At 36.5% G+C, this 24,476-nt stretch overlaps 1 protein-coding gene across 4 annotated transcripts in view; it reads left to right on the top strand.

Annotated features, from left to right (window-relative positions):
- Positions 1-658: 658 nt before the first annotated feature.
- ELAVL2 (ELAV like RNA binding protein 2) overlaps positions 659-24,476 on the top strand; it is a 202,504-nt gene continuing 178,686 nt past the window's right edge. For all 4 annotated transcript variants that reach the window (XM_023728658.1, XM_023728654.1, XM_023728652.1 and 1 more), the window contains exons 1-2: positions 659-1,012; positions 1,293-1,390. In XM_023728658.1, coding sequence (XP_023584426.1) covers positions 1,364-1,390 — 27 coding nt within the window. In that variant the 5' untranslated portion in view covers positions 659-1,012; positions 1,293-1,363. The remainder of the gene's footprint in view (positions 1,013-1,292; positions 1,391-24,476) is intronic.

Below are 24,476 nucleotides of genomic sequence, written 5' to 3'. Positions count from 1 at the left end.
GTCTGGGACCCCAGAACTCGCTCTCGCACCTTGGCAGCCTCTCCCCGGCAGGTTGGGTGCAAGCTCTGGGTGCAAGATCCCTCCCCCGGCCACGTGCACTCTCCACCCCGGCCAGCCAAGGTCCTTGAGATTGTTTTATTGCCCTTCTCACCCTGCGGCCTGCCCAGTGTGACCCCGGACCCTCGGAGGAGAGGAGCGCCGTGCGCGGGGAGCGCTGTTCTGAGCTGACAGCTGAGCGGCGCAGAGTTGGTGGGGCGAGTTGATGAACAGTTGCAAACTATTGACCAGTTAACATCCGGCTCGCTCTTCCACCTCACGCGTCTCTTCTCGCCCCCTTCCGCCTTTATTTTTTTGATTTTGGGGTCTTCTCCTTCCTTAAATGTTAGAGAAATTCGCTGTTTATAGTCTACTCAGTTGGAAATGACCCGATCGTTTTTATGCCTTTTTGAACACTGCAGAAAATGTCATAGGGAGGTTGGGGACTAGGGAGGAAAGTGTGCATGTGTGTGTGGTGTGTGTGTGGTGTGTGTGTGCGTGTGCGTGCGTGTATGCGCGTGGGAGAAAGAGAAGAGGGAGAGAGAGACCGACTTAGAGGAAGGGCAGGGGGCTTCCCTCTCCTGGAGGACAGACAGAATGATACATACTGTCATTAACAGTTTTGACCCACCCAGACCCCACCCTTCGGTTGCATCCATCACACAGTCATTACAAAGGGGCAGCGCTGTCACACTGCTAGCCTTGCTTCTCGGGCTTTCGGGCTGGCTTAATGAGGTGCACCCAGCCGGGGCTATTGTGCAGCGCGAACGAGGAAGAACTGAGACTGCACCGATCTTAGCAGCTGCTCGCAGCAGCCCAGGCTGCAACCGCCCGGTAGCAACCGCCCAGCCCAGACCTCAAGTGGATGGATGCCTCTGGAAGTGTCTTCCTGAACAAACCCATCAGGCAGTGGAAGGCTGGCAGGGCTAGCGAACTTAGATGGGCCTTTCCTCTCCTGCAGTTGAGCTGGCTGGAGGCAAGTGCAGTCACTCGGGTAATCGTGGGGGTGCTTGGGGCGGGGTGGTGGTGGTGGTGATGGTGGTGGCTTAAGCCAGTCCTCACATGGTGGCTTGGATCAATTTCCCCTCCACCCACTCAACCCTCCCCTTTACCTTTTGTTTTGTTCGCTTGGCTTTTTCCACCCCTACCCCCTCCCTCGTACGGTCTGAACCATGAGTCTTGCTCGGGGATTTGATTGTACATTTAAATATAATTTTGATTGGTGAATGTTCTCTCCTTTTTGTTGTGATTACTAGACATACTTTAGTCCTGCCTTCCCAGTTCTGCACCCTGTACAAGCAGTTTTGAAAAATTAAGTGCAAAAAGCATGACAAAGCAGTATGAGGTTGCCGTGGTAAGTGAACTTTTAAACCAAAAATTACCATTTCTTCATGTGTGCTCGGTCTGTGGGTGGTTTGAAGGGGAATCCTCACACACAAAGGGCTAGGGGCTGGCAGGAGGGGTGGTTAAACAAACAAAGAAACAGAAAAAAAAAACAGTAGTTCTAATTTTGTTTTTGTCTTTACTGTGGTCAGTAGACTAGTTCTGTATTTGTTTAGCACTCTTGGGATGATAATGATGCATTTAAAGTGGGTGAGAGTTGGCAGTCAGCAGGGGAGAGGTGCAGGGGAAGGAACTAGGTTATTGTCTGGTTTCAAAGGAACCGTGCAGCTCTGCCTTCCTGAACTCCGCACAGTTGCCAGGTCATTTCTGATCAATATCCTGGAGGAGAAAAGGAACAATGGGGTCATCGGCAGCCAGTACGACCATCACTGTGCCCCCACCTGCACTGTTAAACCTCCCCCTTTCTTTCTCACACTTTCTCAAGTGGCAACATTAAAAGTCATTGTTCTTAGGCAAACTTTAAATTGGAAATGATGCTCAAATAATACATGTAGAAAGTTATTGTTTTAAAAGGTTTGAGGCTGGAGGAAGGAATTACTTGATACGCTCCTTCCCACTACTTTCTTCTCCCCATCCCCCCATTTTGACTACAGTGTACAGATTTATTTAAGGGTCTTTCCTTAACATCCTCTCCTAATCCCTTTTAATTGTTTTAAAATAGGAGGCATCTTCTTGGAAAGGATTTCTTGGCTTTGCCCCTTTAACTCATTCACTTTCTGTGTATAGATAGATATCCAACCTAGTATTTGTGTCAAAGTTAACAATTTCAAGTTTGGTAAAAGACTCAACCTTTGCTCTGAAGAATTCTAAATTGTTTGGCTGGGTGTGCACTTTTAAAAAAATATTGCTCAGTAGTCTTAACTTTTTCTGTTTGTGGATCTAGTTGTCTTTTAAATTGGCAAGGGCTGTTGCCATGGAGATGGCTGGGATGCCCTATACTGAAATGGACCTGCATATTCTCTGATGAGCCAAGTCCATCTGAATTTTCTCATTTTAAGGGTGGGATGGAAGGAGAAATGCTTCCCCCGCCCCAGGGAATTTTTTTCTAGTTTCTTTTGTTGGGACCATTCTTAACTTTCATTTATATGTGTGCAGATATAATTGCATGTGCCTGTATTTCTCAGGATCATTCCTGAAATAAAGATTTTTAAAAGTAATTATAAACTTCCTCTGACCATAGAAAATAGTTTTGTTTTGTTTTTTTTACTGATTGTACTGTAATAAATATACACTAATGTATTTTATTGGGCATGCATTTTAATAACTTATTTAATGATTGCCTGACTTTTTGTCTGTTCTACATGGAGTTACTATAATTTATCAGTAACAATCACAAGAAAGTGAGACCTTTTGTAGCCACCTTCCAAAGTCATCATTATTGCTTTTAGTCTTACTGCTTGTAATTACTATCCTTAAAACAATTTCCAATTTGAGAGCTTAAAAACAAAATGGCTAACTAAGCTACTGATTTGTTGGTACAAGAGGAATCAAGTCAGTAAAATTTGTGAAAATATCTCAGAGTAGATTAGATTATAGTATTTTATATATTTGTAATAGCAAGGATTCTGATTGGGAAGTTGACTTTTCTTATGAACTAATATTCTCAGATCACAGGTAGTCAACTAACAAAGTTTTTAACTGTATAATTCACTTTGGACCATACTACTTAACTAACATAGCTATTTAATTTTGTAATTAATTTTGAACCATACTAGCTGTGTCTGGAGTTTTTACTGTACATATTGAACTGTATTTATCTATATGATATTAAACAGAGTTCAGAACTACTGCTATGTGGATATTTGTAAGCAAATATGTCCTATACATACGTGAAATAAGAATTCTTTGATTCTGTGCTTGAGAAAAAAACTTTTAGTTTTAGTTTTAAAATAAGCTATTTTATAATACTCATAATCTCAAACAAGCCCTAAACTTTACTGTAGTTTTTCTTCTACAACTTGAAAGTATTGTTTCAGTTGAAGACACTAATAAAAAAGTATTATTTAAAATAAGTTGGATAATTGAAAGTTATCTTCTAAATGATAATAGTACATGAAGTATAATTTCCTTTAAAAATACTTAGAACTATTGAATGGCATATTCCTGGTACTTTCCCTCACTAATACCATAATTCTGGGGTAATTTTAGTTTTGGGAAATATTTTCAATTTGGAAATTTCTTTATATCACATTTGAATACTATAATAGTATATTTCCTTCATCAATGTTCTAGTTATGTCACTGGTACATTAGACATATAGTGGTCATGTTTTGATATTTTCCCTAAACCTCAGTCCACTGGAATAAATTTTACAAATAACAGAATACTTATTATGTTCATAAGAACAAAATTCTAACTGTTTTCAACTAAACAGTTCTCTCATAGAAATCTCCATTGCTTCCCATAACACTGAATTACTTTAAGTAAATAGATATTATCAATAAAGGAACAAAATGGATGAGATGTAGAGGGTGGAGGTGGGTGGTAGCCAAGATCATCTGATGTTATATTGCAGGTTTTACCCCTTGAACCATATCTAGGGCACCAAACGTGCCTGCAAGCGAAAAAAAAAAAAAAAAAAGCAAAAAAAGGAATGGCTGTTGTGATATTATAATTTAAAAAAAGCAAAAATAGCCTTCATTTATTACTTCTAATTAGTATTAATTTTAAAAAAATTTACTGTGGCTAAATATATATAACAGAAACTTTGTGATTTTAAACATTTTTAATATACAATTTAGTGACATTAATTACATTCACCACGTTTTACAACGATCACCACCATCTATTTCCACAAGCTTTTCATCACTTCAAACCAAACTTCAGTACTCTTTAAGCAATAACTGCCCCCACACCACTCCCCAGCCCCTGGTAGTCTTTATGCATCTGCTTATTCTAGATATTTCACATAAGTGACGTCATATAATATTTGTCCTTTTGTGTCTGACTTATTAGTATTAAATTTATTGTGTATCTTATATCAACTACAAAATTTAAAATAGATAAGAAGTTAAATTTAGTAGTTAACATTTGTTGTCTACTACCATGATCCAGTCACCATGCTAAGTGCTTTACATACATTATCTCAGTTAATCCTCAAAACACTCTAGGTGGTAGGCTTAACTACTCTAGAAACTAAGGTCAGACAGCTTATAGACCATAAAGGGAGGATTTGAGTAAAAATCTTTCTGATTTTAAGCTTGGGTTCAAAACTAAGCAAAATGAGAATTAAATAATAGAAAATATGAGCTAATTTACTGAATTTAAAAAGACCTTCTTATCTCCAGAGAAAACCCACATAATCACCACAAATTCTGAGGAATGAGTACCTGTTAATTTTGGTACTTTCCTTGATAAAATGTTTGGCAGAAAAATATCTCACAGATATTATTTCTAACTATATTCCTAAATTGGATTTAGCCTAGTCTGGCTGGTTGTTTCTCTTTGGGGGCATTAATTATGGAGAATTTACTGCATTCTCCATTCCACCTCAAACTATACTAAAGGAGAGAAAGATTAAATCAGTTACAACGACAAAAGTGTTTTAAGATATATCCCAACAATGTCTACCTAACGAGCAGAAAACCTCACTCCAAACCCAGTTTCCTTAAAAGGGAACTTAAAATCAAATAAGCACAGTGTTTTGTTTTGTTTTTCCATTTTACTAACGTAAATGGGATTTAATTTTTCATTTTAAAGATTTAAAAAATTTTATTACACTAAATTTGGCTAAAGTAATAAAATGGTACTGTATGGTTTTATAAGTAGCAAATCATTTGATGATTTTTTTGGCCATATTATTTATTCTCTATGTTACAGTTTACAATGATATCAAACCAAAACCAAACCCATTGCTGTCGAGTTGATTCCGGCTCATAGTGCCCCTATAGGACGGAGTAGAACTACCCCATAGGGTTTCCAAGGCAGAGTGCCATGTCTTTCTCCCGGGGAGCAGCTGGTGAGTTCAAATGCTGACCTCTTGGTTAGCAGCTGAGCGCTTAACTGCTTTGCCACCAGGGCTCCTTCACATTCATACACTTACAATCAAATAACTTCTACCCAGATCGTTCAGTGATTAAGGCACTCCATTTTTCACACCACCCTTATTTAGGGAACTAAAGAAACAAAGTTATAAAGAGCTATAGAATATAAAATGTTCCTTTTTAAATATTAAAGATGAATAGGCTGTCTAATAAATACAGGAAAAACATCCTTTCTCTTTAAAATGCCCTAATTTTACTTTTTTTTCATTTTTAAAATCTTGGGAGCTGAGAGATTGGAACATGGATATTTCATCTGTTCAATTTTATTTATGAGCTTGGATCTGCAAAAGTGAAGATGTTAAGATTTTATCAAGATAATTCATTCAAGTTTCCCTAAGTACCAATGAAAAAATGTTTAAGGACATCATTTACATTCAATAGAAAACTGCTCAATTTTTCACTTTTCATCTGAAAAGAAAATACTTAAAAGAACTCTATCTGCACTTTAGGCAATAAATGGGCTGCTGAGATGGTTTGTGTAAATCTTTTTTTTTTTTTTAGGTTGGGTCACTTTTTTAACATGCAGAGAGCTCACACTTTAAAATAGCATTTGGATTAATGCTCTTGATAAGGGAAGAACTTTTAAAAAACTGATTTATCCATTTTGTAAGTTTCAGATTCCCATGAAATAAAATCATTCAGATCTATCGTGCTTAAACCACATTATTTTAAGAGTTCCAATAGATTTTCTAGAAGTCAGATAATTTTGGACTTTTAAGAACCATGTTATAAAGGAGAGAATTGTGAGGCCTGAGCACTTCAACCACAGAATATTCCACCAATCAATTGCATATAACTCAGCTCCATCTCACTTTAACCTTGGAGACCATGCCTTGAAAGACCCTTGGATTTTTACTCTAAAAACTAATTTTAGTTACTAGTCTCATTTTAAATAAAATTCAGGCTCAGTTTTTATTACAGTTAATAAAATATTTGTTTATTTTTCTATTTTATCCTCGATTTGGAAATTCATATTACATTTCTATGTCTTAAATCATAGAACTGTCTAGGCAATTTCTTCATCTTTTCCTTTAAATTTATTAAAGTGCATGATCTGTATGCATAAATGATGAATATATAAAATAAAAACATAAATACAGTTATGGTTATATCAGTATGAAGCAAAAAAGGAAAATCATTAAAGCAGTGTTTCAGTTTTAAACTTGTGGGATAATGCTGCCAAACTGAATTTTATCTAATAGTAAGAATACTAACAACATTTACTATTAAGTACAAATCCAGGTGTGTTTTAGGATAGGTTTGTGGAGTCTATTTTTGTCTCCTCCATTATTGCTTTCTCATAACTTATATAAGAAAATAATAATTTCACTTGAAAAATTAGTGGGAAATATGTGGATTTTGTTTAAATTAGGAAAAAAGCTGAAGAACCTTAAAGAAGGTCCTGCACAGGTACTGGATTCCCTCAAGCTGTGCACCTCAATTATCCCTGTAAATTATTTTGAACATGAAATCATTACATGTTATGTTCAAAGTAAAGGAATATATTGTGGACTTTCAAAGCCTCTCAGAGCATAAAAGGTTTACAGCAAAGAACAGACTAATACAGCCTAGACACTACCACATCTAATGGACATTGACAACGGCTGAGAATGTTAATGGTTTTACATTTGGAAAAATAGAGATATAAAGTGAACGAGACCGGAGGTCACTACCATTAAGAGCTAAGAGCTCAGCTTTACAAGGCTTTCCAGTAAAAATAATTAACCACGGGATAGATAGTTTAAAGAACTGATTAACATGATAAATATTTAATAAAATAAAATATATATATATCACTATTCTTTGATAAGGGTAATGAGAGCTAAGATTCTATAGAAATCTAAACTTTTGCATTTCCAATTCTTCAGTGCTTAATTTATCACCGTTAAATTTGATATTGTGGTAGAGAATTGCATTTAATATATAAGTTTGGGTCTTAACATGGATACCGTAATATTTTGATGTGTTTTGGAATGCAAATTAATGGTATACAGTGAAACCTGTGAGACAGGAACTTAATGGGACTGCCTTGTTTTTCCAGGTCTCACAAGTTTTCTGCCTTTGAGAGGGTACAGTCACCACTATTCTATCGCTCTCTATTTAGTGGAAAATATTTGAGTTTTCCTTCTCTGACAGGTTTCTGCCTTACACAGGTTCCAGTTTTCACGGGTTTTACTGCCCTTAACAAACATGATCACATGCTTATTAGGTTTTAGGCGTGGTGCTAGTGCCTGGATACACCCATAGAAAAATAGCTGTCCTGTTAATTAATGCACAGTCTGTGTAGGAGATAGACATGTCAACAAATGGTTATACTACAGTGAGATAATTGCTATCAGAGGTTTGTACAAAGTGCTTTTAGGAGCACCAAGGAGGCTCTCACCAATATGCCTTCTGGTTGGCTTCAGTGTGGGTATTGAGGAAGGCTTCTCAGTGGAGGTAAAGTTTTGCACACTGGCTTTTTTTCCCCCATTATAAAAAATTTTAATAGTGGACCTTCAAATAATATACAGAGAGAAGAAACATATATTTGTCTACTTTTTACATATTGAAATGTACTTAAGGCAAAGACTCAGTTTTTATTCTTCTATGTTCTACCAAAAAAAAAGTATCTTGCAAGCCATGAAAAGCACACAAAAGCAAAAGTGATTAAATAACATAAATGGTGAAGGAGATTGCCTGTGATCTGGGCTAGAATTAGAAAAGGGGGTTGTTAAGAAAGAGGTTATTTGAGAAGAAATGATATGAAAATGTTTTAAAATAGGAAAGAGAATTCTGCTTCATAACATAGGGTATCAACTTAAGCAATTTCACTTTCCTTTGTATTGCTTTCACATTTACAATGAAGGAGGGAAGTACTATTAATCTAAACTTTTTCTTGTTTATGATTAAGTTTCATTGTTGAGCAGACTAAAACCACCCTATTTTCTTTCCTAAACTCTCAAATGCATGTAGTTTTACTGTGAAAAACCTTCACTTCAGAATGATTAGTACTTCATGTGGATATCACTATGCATTTTGCTCTCTCATATCTTGACAGTATAGTTGAGCCCATTCCCACTGGGATTCTCTCCTGGCAACAATTTTTTATTTCCTTGTGTTCATTTTTAGGAAAATCCTCTCAAGATTTTTGTATGTATTATTTCATAGGAAGGAAGCATGTAAAATACTCTTGAACTCATTTTACTTGTGAGTTTGAATAGCATTCAGATTAGAATGATTTCCCCAGAATTTTATAGGCTTGCCCAATCCAGCTGTATATTTTATATGCTAATGTAAATTCTATTTTTGTTCCCCTTGGGGGTTTAAGTGATTATAATTGTTGCTCTTCAAAAGCCAAACAGATGATGATTGCTGCTTCAGGAGTATACCCAAAGAAACTGGCTTTCATTAAACCTGCTCATCCACTTCATAATTATCTCCATTTTATCTAGCTAAGAAGCAGGAAAAAATGGCAAGTACAGTTCATTGAAGCCAGTTCAGTTATTTAAACATCGCTTTATTGAACTAGCAGGAGGTGTTAAAGTAGGGCGAATGTTTTCATTCTAACACTGTTATGTAGCCAGTGGCCCAACTCAAGAGTCAGTTGAGCATCAAATGCCAGAGGCCTCAGAGAATGAGAGGGGAGATATTTCGAGCCATTCTGAAAGGAGTCCTCTAGTGGATACAATGAATAGTACTGCAGTGGCAGCTATTCTGATCTATTCTTTTTGCTTCTTTTTCTTCCTGTAAATTCAAGGCAAAGTTAGCTATTTAATAGAAACTAAAAAAAAAAAAAAAAAAGACCCAGGAATGCACCTCAAGTGGAGGGAAATTTCCTGTATGCTGTTAAAAATGGGTATTGATGAATTCTAAAAGGATGTCAGAGGGCAGTGATGGTTCAGTGGAAGCATTCTCATCTTTCCTGTAGGAGACCTGGATTTAATTCCTGGTCAGTGTACCTCAAGCTCAGTCACTACCCCTCTGTCAGTGGAGGCTTGTGTGTTGCTGGGATGCTAAACAGGTTTCAGTGTTACTTCCAGACTAAGACATATTAGGAAGAAAGGCCTAGTGATCTACTTCTAAAAATTAGCCAGTGAAAACCCAGTGGAACACAACAGTTCGATCTCTTTGTACATGGGGTCACCATGAGTGGGGAAGGGGGGGACAACTTGATGGCAACTAACAGCAACAACGACAAAAGGATCTCAAACCCTGAGACTTACTTACGTCAGGAGTCTTTCAAGGAATCCTCATGATCACACAAGCCATGTGATCTGGCCAAGGGTCAGAAAGCAAACTTCCATGGAAGCTGGTTTTCCTGAACGGGTGAGAATATCTCCCCCATTTAGGTGCAAAGGGGCTCTGATAAGTAAGTTCCCTCATCATAGGGTGTGTGTGGAGGCGTGGCCTTGGAGTTGGGTTGCATGGGGACAGCTTTCTGAGCACATACGTTGCTAGCTGGCCTGATGGTGAAGTGAGGATCCCTGAACCCTCCCTCACCCAGGGGAATAGAAAAGTGTCAGAGTCAACAGCTGTTCAGGCTTCCAGCTGTGAGACAGCAATTCTCTGCTGGTTAAATGAAAAGTTCTGAGAGGCCTTTCTCCTTACTGAAATTTCAAAGAGCCACATTTTAGAAACCGATTGTCTAAGGCTAGACTTAGATGAATCATTATATTCATAAACAAAGAAAGAACAATGGAAGGTTCCACTTTTTCTACAGATTTTCATTTTTATGTTTCATCACAGTTCAGCAAGTTTCAGGCAATTTCACTTTTTGAAGTTTTATAAGGTTGTTTTCTTTCAACTTGATTTTCAAACTTTTGGGGACTCATATTGTTCCTGGTAGGCTTTTGGATAATTTATTAGAAAGTTGTATTGTTAAAAAATTCCTATAAAATTTTTCCAGGTTTCATATATATAATATTATTTTAATTTCACAAGAACCCCATGAAGTAAGAAAAGGAAATACTATCATTCTCATTTTATATATATGAACATAAAGATTCACGGCAGTTTTCAAACTAGAATCTAGATGTTATTGTTGTTGTGGGAGTCAGTTCTGACTCATAGCAACCCTATAGGACAGAATAGAACTACCCTATAGGGTTTTCAAGGAGCAGCTGGTGGATTTAAACTGCTGACCTTTTGGTTAGCAGCCAAGCTTTTAACCACTATGCCTTATACCAACCCCTTAATCAACATCTTCTTAATCTATTCATATCTTTACAAATACATGATGTTGAATTGTATGTAGACTGAAGAGTCATATCTAAAGCCCTGGGGGTATAACGTCCCCTAAGAATATTTTCCCAATGAGATCTTAAGTAACCTACATAATTTGCCTTTTTAGATCTAGCGAGAGGGTATTTCAATGGCCTGCACTTAAAACTTTTTAAATTAAAAACTACCTGGTGGTGTGGCAGCTTTGGGATTTTCCCTGATTCCTGTGTGGAGATAAACAAAAAAAAAACCCAAACCCATTGCCTTCGAGTCTATTCTGACTCATAGCGACCCTGCAGGACAGAGTAGAACTGCCCCATAAGGTTTCCAAGGAGCTCCTGGAGGATTCAAACTGCTGACCTTTTGGTTAGCAGCCATAGCTCTTAACCACTCCACCACCAGTGTGGAGATAAGTCAGGGTATAAATCACCCCGAATCCCTGCTGACAAGGCGTATAAAAGTCAACAGTCTTGGTAACTTCTCACTGCAAAGGAGAATATACCAGCTACACTCAGGGCTGCCCTAGGCAAAAATCCTGAAAACTATGTGGTTGGTTTTCTCAGCTCCTCTTGATATCACTAGGACCTGACTGTCCTTTGGTCCCTTCAGTTTGTGCTACCCCTTCACCTCATTGCTGAAACCCAAGGTCTACCTGGATAATATCTCTTTCCCTTCCAAGGTGACAGGTTGTTGATCTAATAAACAAAATCCACTAGTGGGAGGGTATTAAGGAAACTCCTGGTTTTTGTTAATACATGAAAGTTACTCCCAGGGAAAAAGCCCTCATTTTTGTTAAACAATCAAGGAACTTGAAAGGTGGTCAGGTCAGGCCAATATGTATGTTTTCCTAGTAGTTAGCTTTTCTTAACCATGTGGCATTCCTTGATATTCATCACTGAGAAGTTTGTTTGCTAACGTTGAAGTAGTACAATTAGAAATGAACTAAATCAACAACAAAATAGAATTTGGATAAAAAATTGATTTGGGATTGTATTGGCTTATCTGCCTATGTTTATTAAAGATAAGTAAAAGCTACAAGGTATAGCAAACTCTAAAATAAACCCATGTGAGTGGAATGACTGTAATTTCCCAGGGTTCGCTCCAGGGTTTCGAGCCAGTTTGTTCTGGTTTTGAACCTCTGCTGAGAATTTGCATTTCCACCCCAGATAAACTGAATCAGAATCTACATTTTAACAAGATCCCTAGATGATTCTTATGTATAATAAATTTTGAGAACCACCATTACTCTACTGGTGGTTCTCAGAATTGGTCCCTAACCAGCAGCATTAGCATCGCCTGGGAACTTGTTAGAAATGCAGATTCTCGTCATGGGTTCCAACCAGAACCCAGGGTTGGAAACCCTATTAGCTCATACATCTGTTCTTTCATTTTACTAACAGGAAATTGTGGTAAATCTCTGTGGCTTCACAGACATATGAATGTAAATTTAAAAACAAAACTTTAAATCCCAGTACAAAGTTCGGAATTTTTCCAGTTAATCTGTTCCACAGAGTCAGACCAAAATGGTTCAAGCCAGAGTTGACTTTAACTCCATTTTAACTGAGCAACTGAAAAATCTTTACTTTTTTTTTTTTGCTCTGAGTCAGCGGTTCATCAAAATTATCCATGGCAGGTTACTGAGTAGAATCTTCCATGGTAAAGACCATGCATCTGTGCTTTAAAGAAAAAAGAAAGAAAAGAAAAACCTCCACAGGTAGATTGCTGCATTTATGTAGTGAGAACTGCTGGGCTTTTGTTTCACCTGTTCTAGCATTCATTGAAGATTCACTCTGCGCCAGGTGCTCTGCCAGGCATTTGACAAAATGTTTTTTTTCACTTAGTGCTCAAAATATCCCTAAAAGATGGTTATTATTTATATACCCATTTTACTAATGAGAAAGCTGAGGTTGGAGAGGTTGGCTGACATGCCCAAAGCCATACACCAAGGGCATGCGAGAAGCAGAACCAGAATTCAGGTCTGTTTGACTTCTTTTAACCATTTCAACCCTGGACTTGAACAGAGCTTTAATGCAAAGATTTAGAACATATGGCTGTATTTTATAGCTGTAATTTCCAACCTAGAAGTTTCCATTTTGCTTCATTGATTACCCTAAGAATATCTGGAGCGTACAGGGATTGTTTCATTTTATGGCCTTAAAAGAGAGCCACTATATTCATGTGAAAGGAGGTATGGTCTAATAGGTAAGAGATACTTTAAAATTATATATAGAATATTTTACATCCTTTGTATAAAGGTCACAGATGACTTTTTGCCTCAGTTCTTAATTCAGAACCAAAGTAGCTGCTGTAAACTACCTTTTAATTTCACTGCTAAAAATTATTCAAATATGATACAATGTTAGAAGAGTCTAGATTTCCTTCCAGGTTAATTTCTTATTAAAAAAATAGCAATTGTTTAAAATTATTGCTAATAAATGTAGCTTCCAATGTGGAATATGCAATTTTACGATTTGTTTTTTTCTGATTTGGGGCTCATACAAATATTTAGAATAGTGATGACTCGTGTCCAGGACTGAAATCTGTTTTTCATGGGTTTATACATTTTTCCCCTTGAATTGCACCAGAAATGCTTTTTTAATTGGCTTTAACTCATGCCCAATAAATTGGGTGAGAATTGATTGCTGCAGTCATGTTTGGTCTAAAATTATTCAAGACTGCACCACCAGTGAAATGAGTGCATGAGTGAGGGCAAGTCACTTTATGTCCTCTGTTTATGACAAATAACTTTCTTTCAAAATGGTCATAATTCATATATAAAAATTAATACATGTTCACAATTTGTAAAGCTTAAAAGATAGTACAAGAGTCACTTGTTATATATATTAAAAATTAAATTTTCCTTATTTTGGTGTTGTTTCTTAATGCCTTTTTTTTTTTCGGTTCTACCAATGCCACAAATTTAATCATAGAATTCATTTCAAAACAAATAAAAAAATCTTATTATTCATTTTAGTAGATCTTGTAGCTCTTGTTAGATTCTTGACCATGATATTAGAATATTTTTAAATAGCAAATAATGATGATGATGATGATAACTGAGGCCATGATATTAGAATATTTTTACATTTAAAAAAAAGAGTAAGTAAAGATGTCCAGAGACTGTACCATCTCATAGAGTAGAGAGACAGTGAGCCAATTTCCCATTCTCTAAAGACTGATTTTAAAGACAGAATTTAAACAACCTGACAATTGAATTAACTTGTTCAAGTGACTCTTTAGGGCATTGAAATAGCAATTCACTAAATGGTACCTGTCAAGAAGCCAGTTTTTGTTTAGTATCATTATAATTATTTAATATATTGTACTTTTCGTGTATTTATGTGCCATGGAAATATAGGCAAATCACTTTAGGGGCTTTGCTAGTTGGGAATGAAGGTTCTTTTCCTGAGATTGTCAGGGAACTGTGGGAAAGGGAATAATAGAGGAAAAGAAATGAATAATTAAATGAAAAGAAGAATATCTACTGGCCAGAATATAGACAGGCAGTGAGTGAAGGAGGAAATAGCTGATGTTCTTGTGTATAATGAATATTAAGTGATTCTAATCAGACAGGATAGGTACATCTGATGTTGTAGTCTAAGAAACTGTTAGAATAATTTCTGAGATTTTTGTCATTTTGTTTTAATAGGTCTGTTGTATTTACTCTCCATATGTATTAACATCTCAAGTTTATTTTTGTAAGTGAGCATTATTTTCTTTATAAACTATAAAGCTCCTGGGCTGTTATATATCATGTCTCTGAATCTAAGTTGTCTTTTAAGAGGTCAGTGGTCCTCACCATTCAGTATCTAGCAACTGCCCCTACCTGGTAGCTGAAGGGCCTGAAGTTTGAACTTAAGAGTTTATTCCCTCTCCCCAAACACAAAACTATCTATTTTTCTGATTTATAAAAAAGTGCTAAGAATTTTTTTAAAAAACTCAGTAATGCAGAGAACATTAAAAAAGGTAGCTATAACTCCAACTCCTATCACGTCAGAACAGCTACTATTTAATGTTCTAGTGAACATCCTTTACATGATGTTTAATACTTTCAACAATATTTCATAGAAATCTTTACATATCAGTAAATAAGAAATATACACCATCTGTTTTAATGACTTTAGAACCATTTACTATATGGTAATGGAGTAGACTTTATAAAATTAAGATGCAAAAACAAAATAATTAAAATTGCCTTAAACTTCCAAATAACACTACCCAATGGTGAGGGCATCCTAGGACATCTTATATAATATTTCTCGAACTCATTGTATTTGACCTGAGTCATTTTAAAGATGCAAATCACCCAATTATCAATTTTATCTCTCTTGAATTTGTCAGCAATAGCATGGCAAGACGTAAGAATATGAATATTTCCAATATAAAAAATATAGTTTTGTTTGTGTTAATTGTAATGTCTATTTTCCTTGTGCTTTTGTTCTCTTGCAAGTATTGTGTCATCTTTAATTTTTGCTACATTTCCTTAGAGTTGCGAATTTTACATCTGGAATGGTCATTAGAGGTCATCTAGTGAATAGTGGTTAAGGACTTGGGCCCTAGAACCAGACTACCTGGGGTCAAATCCAGTTCTGTCAATTTCTAATTGTATGATTTTGGGCAAATTACTTAACTTCCCCAGTTTCCTCATCTGTAAAATGATAGGGTAATTGTGAGAATTTGCTGATTAAGTGTATGTAAAGCCCTAGAATGCTACCTAGCACATAACTCAATAAATGGTGACCCATTATTGTTATCACTAATCCAGTCTTCTCCGGTTTATATATGGGAATCATGAGAGTTAGTCAGAGTGACTTGCTGAAGGGAACCAGCTAGTTAGTGGTATAAATAAAACTAGGACTCATGTTGCCTTTCTCCAAGTCTAAGGATCTTGGCTCAGTGCCACAGTGCATCCTTCCCAGAAGCATTTTCAGAGCTCTCCCTTAGGCACAAAGGTGTTGGAGAGGCCTCCGGGGCTAAGCAGGGTACCAGCCTAATAGGCTCTGGTTCCTCCTCTCCCTCATAGCTTTCACGGACTTTTTGGCCCAAGAGTGGTATTGGTTCACAATCCCATCACTTTCCCAGTTTGTGGTATAAATATTTTGACCATCAGATCACTTTCATTATTATCAGTGTCATCATTCCGTCTTTCATATCAGTCAGCGCCCCCCCTCCCATTTCTATTATCCTCTGACCCCACCACCTCATTGCAAGAAAACTTAAAAAAGAGCTTTAGACAAGCATCTTAACCCTCCTCTTGTCTTGGTACTGATTTCTATAACTTTGTGTCTCTTCCTACTTGGCATTTCTAAAAACTCACAGTTGTCAATAGGTATATCCTATACCCAGTAGTTTTATATCTGTACTTCCATCTGCTGGCTTTCAAAGTCCTCCATGATATGGCTTCACAAAATCTTGTTGTTGCTAGTTGCCATCGAGTTGATTCCAACTCGAGCGACCCCAAGCGTGCAGAGCAGAACTGTTCCATAGGGTTTTCAAGACTGTGACCTTTTGGAAGCAGATCACCAGGCTTTACTTCCAAGGCGCCTCTGGGTATGTTTGAACCACCAACCTCTCGGTTAGTATTCCAGCTCTTAACCGTTTGCGCCACCCATGGATTCCTCCACAATACCTGCCAAAAAACCAAACGTGTTTCTGTTGAGTCGATTCTGACTCATAGTGATCCTATAGGACAGAGTAGAACTGCCCCATAATATTTCCAAGGTGTGGCTGGTGGATTCGAACCACCAACCTTTTGGTTAGCAGCTGAGCCCTTAACCAGTGCGCCACCAGGGCTGATATCTTATTGCTCTCCAGCCCACTTCCTTCAGTACACTCAGCCAGTCTCCTCCACTAACATCTTGCTCATTTTCACCTCTGGACCTCATTTCGTTAGCTCTGAACACACAGACACACAGACACACACACCCCAATAGAGTTGATTTATTCAAATATCTTTTAATACTCTGAGGACTAAAACTCAGTAGTATATGTTAATGTTTTCCTCTTTTATAAAAATCTTGCCAAGAGCCTCATACTTTCATGTTTCCTTTTGATATGACTAATACGGAGACATGCCTCTCTTTTCATGTTCATTATACATCTAGGAAATATTAGTATTCTAGAAAATATCAGTGCTCTATGAGTTAAGTAATAAGAACTGACATAAAAGAAAAACTTCATTTTCTGCTCATGGAATCTAGAATATCGGCAAGAAAAAATAAATTTTACAGTAACTTGTGTCAAAATAATTCAAGGAAATGTCTATTTGTTACTCAAACAGCTTAAACAGTCTGTAACACTATTCATTTATGTTACATCTTCCAACTTGTGTTTACAAAAACTGACATTTCAAACAACCGTATTCTCTAATATCTCATATGAGAATGACAGTGACCAAAGGAATAGAACATTATTTCTATTGTAACGGTATTCTCGGCCTTTCTTAAAATGCATATACACATGCTCAATCAGAAAAATAGATTTTCCATTTAGTCACATCAAGCTGGGGTTGATGTGAAATGATGATAAACTGCAGGGCAGGCTATTCTGTGTATCTGTGTGTGTTTCTTCTTGGTGCTAATTACACTTCCTCATAGAAGCCTGGCAGTCACATGACTGGGCTTGACCCTGAGTGAGTCAACCTTATCAAATTATAAGATAGATTTAGGATATAGCCAGATGCCTATTGAAGTTTAAAATAAAAACGTTAAGCCTGTTTTCCATTGTGCCCTACAATGACTTTAGACTCCCAAAACTTTAAGGTCCCTTCTTTTATCAGTCTGCAGTTTTTTGTTTCCTACCATCTCACTCCTCGCTGAAAGTCCTCATCTGTAGCTGTATCTATCAATCCATAGCAAAGTAAGCCCAGGAGGGAACTGTAAAACTATAAACTATAAGCAAGTTTTAGTCTTCTTTTGATATTCTATGTTTTACATGTTTTACAATGTCAAGTGGACATCATGATTTTCTCTGTTTTTAGTCAAACAGAAAACTATTATAAAAAGCATATTCTCTTGTGCCCCTTATATAGTTAGCCTCTATATTCCTTTAGATATTTATTTTGATAGATTTTTCAGACAACCTAAGACATAGATAACTACAGCACAAAGTACTGTAAGCTATGTAAATGGAATAAACATAATAGCCTATAAAAATATATATGGAGAGAGGGAATGAGCCTGGGGAGAGGCGAGTGATGAGATTGAAACCGATTTCTTTCAAGGCTGTAAACGGCTAGTAACTTTAAAAATCTGGCATTACAGTTAACACAGAATAGTAAATAAGGATAGCTAGTGTATGCATATATATAATTGAATAATAAAAAATGTCTCTTGGCATAAAATAAAAATATTTTAATTTAATTAGCCTTTGATAGTATGTATTTGACTCAACTTGATTTCAGTGAGTAATTAACTGAATTATATATTTAATGCCAAACGGTGAGCTTAACTAAAGTAACAATAGCAATAATTAATGCCAAAGTGAGTAACAGATTGCATAAAGACTGACATCCAGGAAACCAGCTTTCTATTTCTATTAACCTTAGAAATGCTACCTAAATTCCTAATGCCTAAATGCCCTGAAAATGAGCAGTAATTTATGTTCTTCCTTACATTCTGGGGTTACAATGATAAATATGTAAAAGTGCATTGAGCTTTTTGTGATAAAAGGTACTATAAAAATCTAAGGTGTTTTTATTATTATATCAATCAAATGGGACTTCACACTGAGTTCCTTTTTGAAGACCCACAACTTTTTATGGGTGAATCATGAAATTGTATTGGGAAATATATTAAAGTGACATAACAGGGCAGACAAGATTTTATGACTTTTGGGGCCTTTTAAACTTGGTTTTAATTAGGAATATGAGAAGATATTTATCATGGGGTATAACAGGATATTAATGATAGAAAATGAAAATATTTAAGAGACACTGTGGAAAAGCAGGAATTCTAATTCTGGATTCATCAAATAAATGTGCTAAGTCACTATTTTAGTTCCCATAATCATAGTTACCATGTTTCAAAAACTTCCTCTATGCCAGTAAGTTTCAAGTGCTTTACATTAATTGATTACGTTTGACCTCACAGTGATCCTAAATTCGGCTTTATTATCACCATTTAATAGATCAGGAAATCAAGGCTCAGAAGAGGTAAAGTAACTTGTCCAAGGCCCCACAGTGGTGGAGACAAGATTCAAATCCAGCTGTGTTTGAAGTCAAAGCACAAGGTCTTAACAATTTGCAAAACTATATCTCCTAGAAGGGTAACATAAATTTTCTATTTAAAGGAGTACTACGACTAATAAAAATATAAAGAGATATTGTGCAAAAATTTAGAAGGATAAACAATAATAAAACCCAAATGTGTTGTGAATATGTTTTACACAACACATTAACTGCATTATTTAAACATCCCAAAGTTTCCTTTTACAGGATTTCCTAAAAAGTAATCTGATGTCCTTTAAGCATTTATTGTCTCTAATTCTGTTCTATGAGAACCTGAGTGTTCTGGCACATGCTAGACACTCAAAAGTTCTTGAATCAGACTAAAATGGGCCTTTTGTCAAAGATCAGGAACAATTGTTCAGAAACAGGAACTGATCATGTATCTATCACTCATTTGACCTGCACCTAAAAATAAATGTTATAACTAGAAGGATACAATTAGTTAGGTTTGATTTTTTTTGTGTAATAAAATAATGATCGGTTATAAACAAAAAAATCACAATTTTTAGATATTTCAAAAGCTTCAATTTTTTGTCTTTGTATATCATATAAAGACTGTTTGCCTTAAAATCTACTATCTCATTTCTCACAGAGAAGAATAAATAATGCAGAATCTTTTTAAAAAACACATTTTGCGTTTATGGCTATTTTATTGTTTGTCATCATGCATAATGAATTGCTATGCCTTTAAAAACCATATATATATAATTCATTTGTGACAAATAAAAGTAGAGGAATGGTTTTTACATTAATTTCATGCTAAAACATTTTCTATTCAATGAAAATTTCTTTTTAAAATTATCTTTTACTTTTGAAAAGCTATAATTACTTAAATTTATGAAATAGCTTTCCTCTCATTTCAGACTTGGTGAAAATGCATCTTTTAACTCTTAAGCAAATTCATATCTTTAAAAAGTCCTGCCTGTATCATATGATAAAGTTTAAACTGATCATTGTGTACATATTTTCAAATTGATTTTTAAAAATGCAAATAAAAACCATACCTTTAGTGGGTCATAAAAACTGGTAATTCAAATGTGTTTGGGTACTTGTAATGTGCAGAAAAAATACCTTGTTATCTGACTATCAGAAGATAATATAATAGTGCCTAAAAGGCTAGGATCCATTAAAAGAATATTTCTTAAAATGCTTGTACAGTAGCCACTAAATCCAAAAATACCATTCTGAAAAATGATGATATGTAAGGGAAAAGTTAACTTACATAAACATAAATTTCTCTTTCATTAAAGAATACACACAGTACTCATTCATCCAAACACCTGAATTAAGAAACAAACCAACCAACCCACCTGTTCTCTGTGCTACAAGATATGAAAGGTTTTTGCATGTAACTATTCAACTAAATGTCTTTGAGATTCTGTGACATATTTATTTGCTTACCACTCTATGAGTAATCTGATAACTTCAGAGTTTAGAAGAATTGTTTTTAGTATCTTTAAATAGTTTAGTAACTACTGAAATAACAGAACCTTAAAATTTTTCTGATAACTTTTCCCAGCAAACTTATTTTAAATTTTTCCTTACCCCAAAGTGATTAAAGGCTATATGTTGCCAGTTAAGTGCATTTCGACATTGATCAAATTTTTGGGGTTAAAATAAAAACTGATTGATTTTCTAATGTTGCATTAACTATGTGTTATCAGTTAAAGATACATTTTTATAAATGTTCCAAAAACTTAAAATATAAATGCTATTATGGAAAATACACCCTTTCATAAATACACACCAATGAACTTGCAATTCACTTATGACACAAAGAACAAGGTACAGTTCAAAGTCATTAGTGAATCAAGACAAAAAAGTCACTAGCGCTATGCTGGTCATTATACATTTTAAATTAATTTTGGGGGAAACATTCAAATTATGCATAAAGTTTCAAACTTCATATTCATAATAGCAGACAGAAGACTGTAAATATGAAGTGTGTTGTGAGAATCAGGTGGCATCAGAATACACACCTGGAATTTTTTTAGTTTCCTAAACTACCCCATAGAAATTATCTGGGTAAAGAGGAGGGAGTGTTTGAAAAACTGTTATCCCTGTAAGTAGCTAAGCAGATTCTTTTCTGTAGTTGACACCTTCTTAGACTATTCTACAAACCACCCTGGAATTTCTCATGTGGCCCTATCATTTCAACAAAAAGGTTAGGTTTAACCTCAGTTTATGGTAACTTCTCTATATCGAGTTGATCTGCTTTTCTTACAATGAAAGGAAAACTTCAGAGTCTATTTGGAATTTGTTTCCAATGCTGTAGTTAGAAAGCTTCCTCTGCCACCTGCTCTGATAAAGACAAAATTCAATTTTTCCTTAATCTCTACACCAAACTTTAACTACTTTTAAAATTGTTTATTCATTGTAGCAGTGATTAGAAAACATGACAAAGGTGCCGTGCCCCTTTGTCTCTCCTCACACCCTCCCCTCCTCAAATAATTTTTAAGAAGGATGGACTGTCTGTCTTGCCGATCCCTACCTACCCCCCATTTTTTAAAAACAATATCCCATTCCAGGAATCCCCTCTCTGCCTGCCCAAAGCATTTTAATGACAGTTTACTTTAGCGATCTATCAGCAGACTGCTGCCTCTGCCACCTGAATTTCAATTTCTTAATTTACAGCCCAGATAAAACAGAATGGAGCAAGATCTGGGCTGCTCTCTGCATTGGGTTGGCCTTATCAAGCGTGAAGTTTGGTGCATTGCAAACCTATTCAAGTGATTATCTGTTGAGGACCTCTGGAGCCATCTCCATCTCTGCAGCAGGCTGATAAGACAGCTGTTTCTCTGGCCGCTGTGTCTCTCCGGGCCTCAGTCTTCTTCCGATACAAACTCCGCCTTTGTCACCGTGCCCCGGTGCCGTCACTTGTTCTGGGGGGCACAGGTTTGATCTAAACACAGGTGGGGGGGGGGAAGTGTGAGTGTGTGTGAGAGCAGGGGAGGGAGAATACAGGAGAAGGAGGGCTTGGAGAGTGAGAGGGGAAGGAGGGAAAGAGTGCTGGAGACCAGAGGGAGGTGGGGGCAGGGCAGCGTGCCCAGCGCAGTTGATAGCTCTGATTGACTGGTTGCTCAGCCCGGCTTTATTATTTCAAATTAGACGTGCATTGCACGCAAGTGGAAACATAAATCTTCAATATAAGAAAGAGCCTCCGAGCATAGGAAGCAGAAAAACCGTTTCCTCCCAGGTCCCCGTAAAGGGACTAGTGAAGAGGCTGATTACCACCCGCTGAGACAGATGGTTTCCTTTAACTTTGGAAACTGCTATTTTTAATTACTTGTATTAATTTTGCATGAGATGTATCGGCTCCAGGAGGAAGCTTAGAGAAGACTCTTAGCATCCCTGAGAGAAATGGACCCGAGGCTCTAACTTGCCCTTTGTCACCTCCAGTTTTTCTTCCCTCACCCTCTGTCACCTGCACATCCTAGCTCCTCCTTTCCATGCTCAGGAGTTTGTCCTCCTAAAAGTTGCTACTGAGTAAAAGAGGAGAGAAAAAGAAATCTGAGGTCATTTGTGGGTACGTGTACATGAATGATCGTCGATCCGAAGCTGAAAATATATTTTCCGAGATACTCTGGGGCATGTGCAACAGATCTTAGTATGAATATCTGCAGACAAATCATCTAAAGGAGAATGAACCTCATAGATTTTGCTTGGGAAAAAAACGAGAGGGGAAGAACAATCCAGTCTGGTTTCAAAGATTTACAGCGACGCTACGTTACATTTATTTTTAACATTTGAATAAACAATCAGCATGTCTTTAACGGTGAATATTAACCTCCTGATTTATGGGGAATTCTCCCTAAGTCTGTTCTTGTCCTCTCCAGTCTTACCCCTGGAACAAGAGTTTAAAGACAAAATGTAAAAAGAAAGTAAAGGATGTTTGTGATCCTGTTCACTGCCGCCCCTGGTACTGTCCCTAAAGGAAAGTGTTTGCAATATTAAGGGTTCTTTGCAGAATAGTCTCCAAAGTCACTCACCTTTGAATAAAAGGCTTTGCCCCCTTTGCCAGGAGGTGGAGGGAGCCAGGAGACGGTTTGGGGAAGGGGAGCGAAGGAGATCAGGTAGGCGTTTTTGCTGCGATTCCCACGGGGAATTTCGAGGATAAAAAACTCTGGAGTAAGTTTAGCAGACTTTACCTGTGTTTGTCTTTATCTTGCAATGACTACTTTGATGAAAGACAGGCTCATCAGGGCAATGAGAAAGTAGAACAAGTGGAAGGTGTGCAGCGAGTTCGGGGCTCAACCCCTCCTGGAAGTTTGTCACTACGGCCGGTTCCTAAGAAAAGCCAGCTAACTCAAAATCAATGTGTTTCTTTGGAATAGGACAGCCTCTTCCTTAAAGCCCGTGTAGTCTCCGTGTTTCACAGGGAAGCAACCGAAAACACTCATCTGGCTTTGCAAACGTTTTGGCAGGGGTCTGCTAGTCTCTGTCCATGGTGCTAATTCCTGCCTTATTCCCTTGCCGGGTTGGAACGGTCAGAAATCAAGTTGGTGTCCTTTCTAGACAACTATTTTCTGTTTTCTAAACTGTGGAAGGAAAGTTGACATACTACTTTGAGAAGAATAAATAAAATAGTAATCAGCAAGTTATATAATATATATTCCTCATGCAGGCATTAAACAATTATATTTCCAACGTTATGACCACAAAACCCCAAACAAACTAAACTGGAAAAATATTTTTACTCACCTGAGAGGGTATAATGTTTGCAGCTACCACCCTAACCAAACATTGTAAACTCATTTACATAGATGAACTGCTTTATTTACTTCTCTCTCTCTCTTTAAGTTACAGTGGTGGTTTACAGCTCACCCTTTATCATAAAATGCTAAAATCAATCATCATTTCCCCTCCCCCCAAGGAGGACTAGTGTAAGGGAGTCATTTATCCTAAAAGCCATTGCCCACAATACCTTATGAGTATTCCTGTGAATGAGTGTTCTTTGATAAAGAAACATTAGTAAAATAATCAGTTGAATTCATTACTTTTCCAGCTTTGGGAACCATTCTTTTTGCAACTTTTTACATATCAAACTTTTTCTCCAAGCTTTCAGAGACTCCCTCCATCTCTGATCTCTCCCCTCTGTTGCAGTTCAAAATGCTGAGGACTTTGAAGATACATCAGAGCTAACATGACTAAATCATAAGTCAAATGTCTTTTAAATACTTTTTCTAATGAAAGTGAAGATACTGTGTAATATTTTTAACTTAAATATGAATCAAGAGTTATATGAGGTTAATTACATTTTTGCTTTATTTGGAGTATAATGTTTGCACAGAAGCGTTCATTAATTACAAGACAGTATATATTAATTGTTCAGGCTAAGGCAACATGATTTTCAAAGTTAAATCTATATCCAGGTATCACTTGGTTTAAAGTGGCTGTATTCAGTTTTTATTTTTAAAACTTGGAAAAGTACATGCTACTTCTGATATATCTATCCATTTAAAAGTTTTTAAACTTAAAAACATTTGTTCTATTGAAGAAGTAACCTAGAATTTTAAAATATTTTTAATTTCTTAAATAATTTAACTCTATTTTACCTACATAGA

Source organism: Trichechus manatus, unplaced genomic scaffold (genome assembly GCF_000243295.1).
Source record: "Trichechus manatus latirostris isolate Lorelei unplaced genomic scaffold, TriManLat1.0 scaffold00025, whole genome shotgun sequence".
In the NCBI taxonomy this organism is placed as follows: Eukaryota; Metazoa; Chordata; class Mammalia; order Sirenia; family Trichechidae; genus Trichechus; species Trichechus manatus.
The sequence above is the reverse complement of the archived record's forward strand: the minus strand, read 5'-3'. Positions and strand labels throughout refer to the sequence as shown.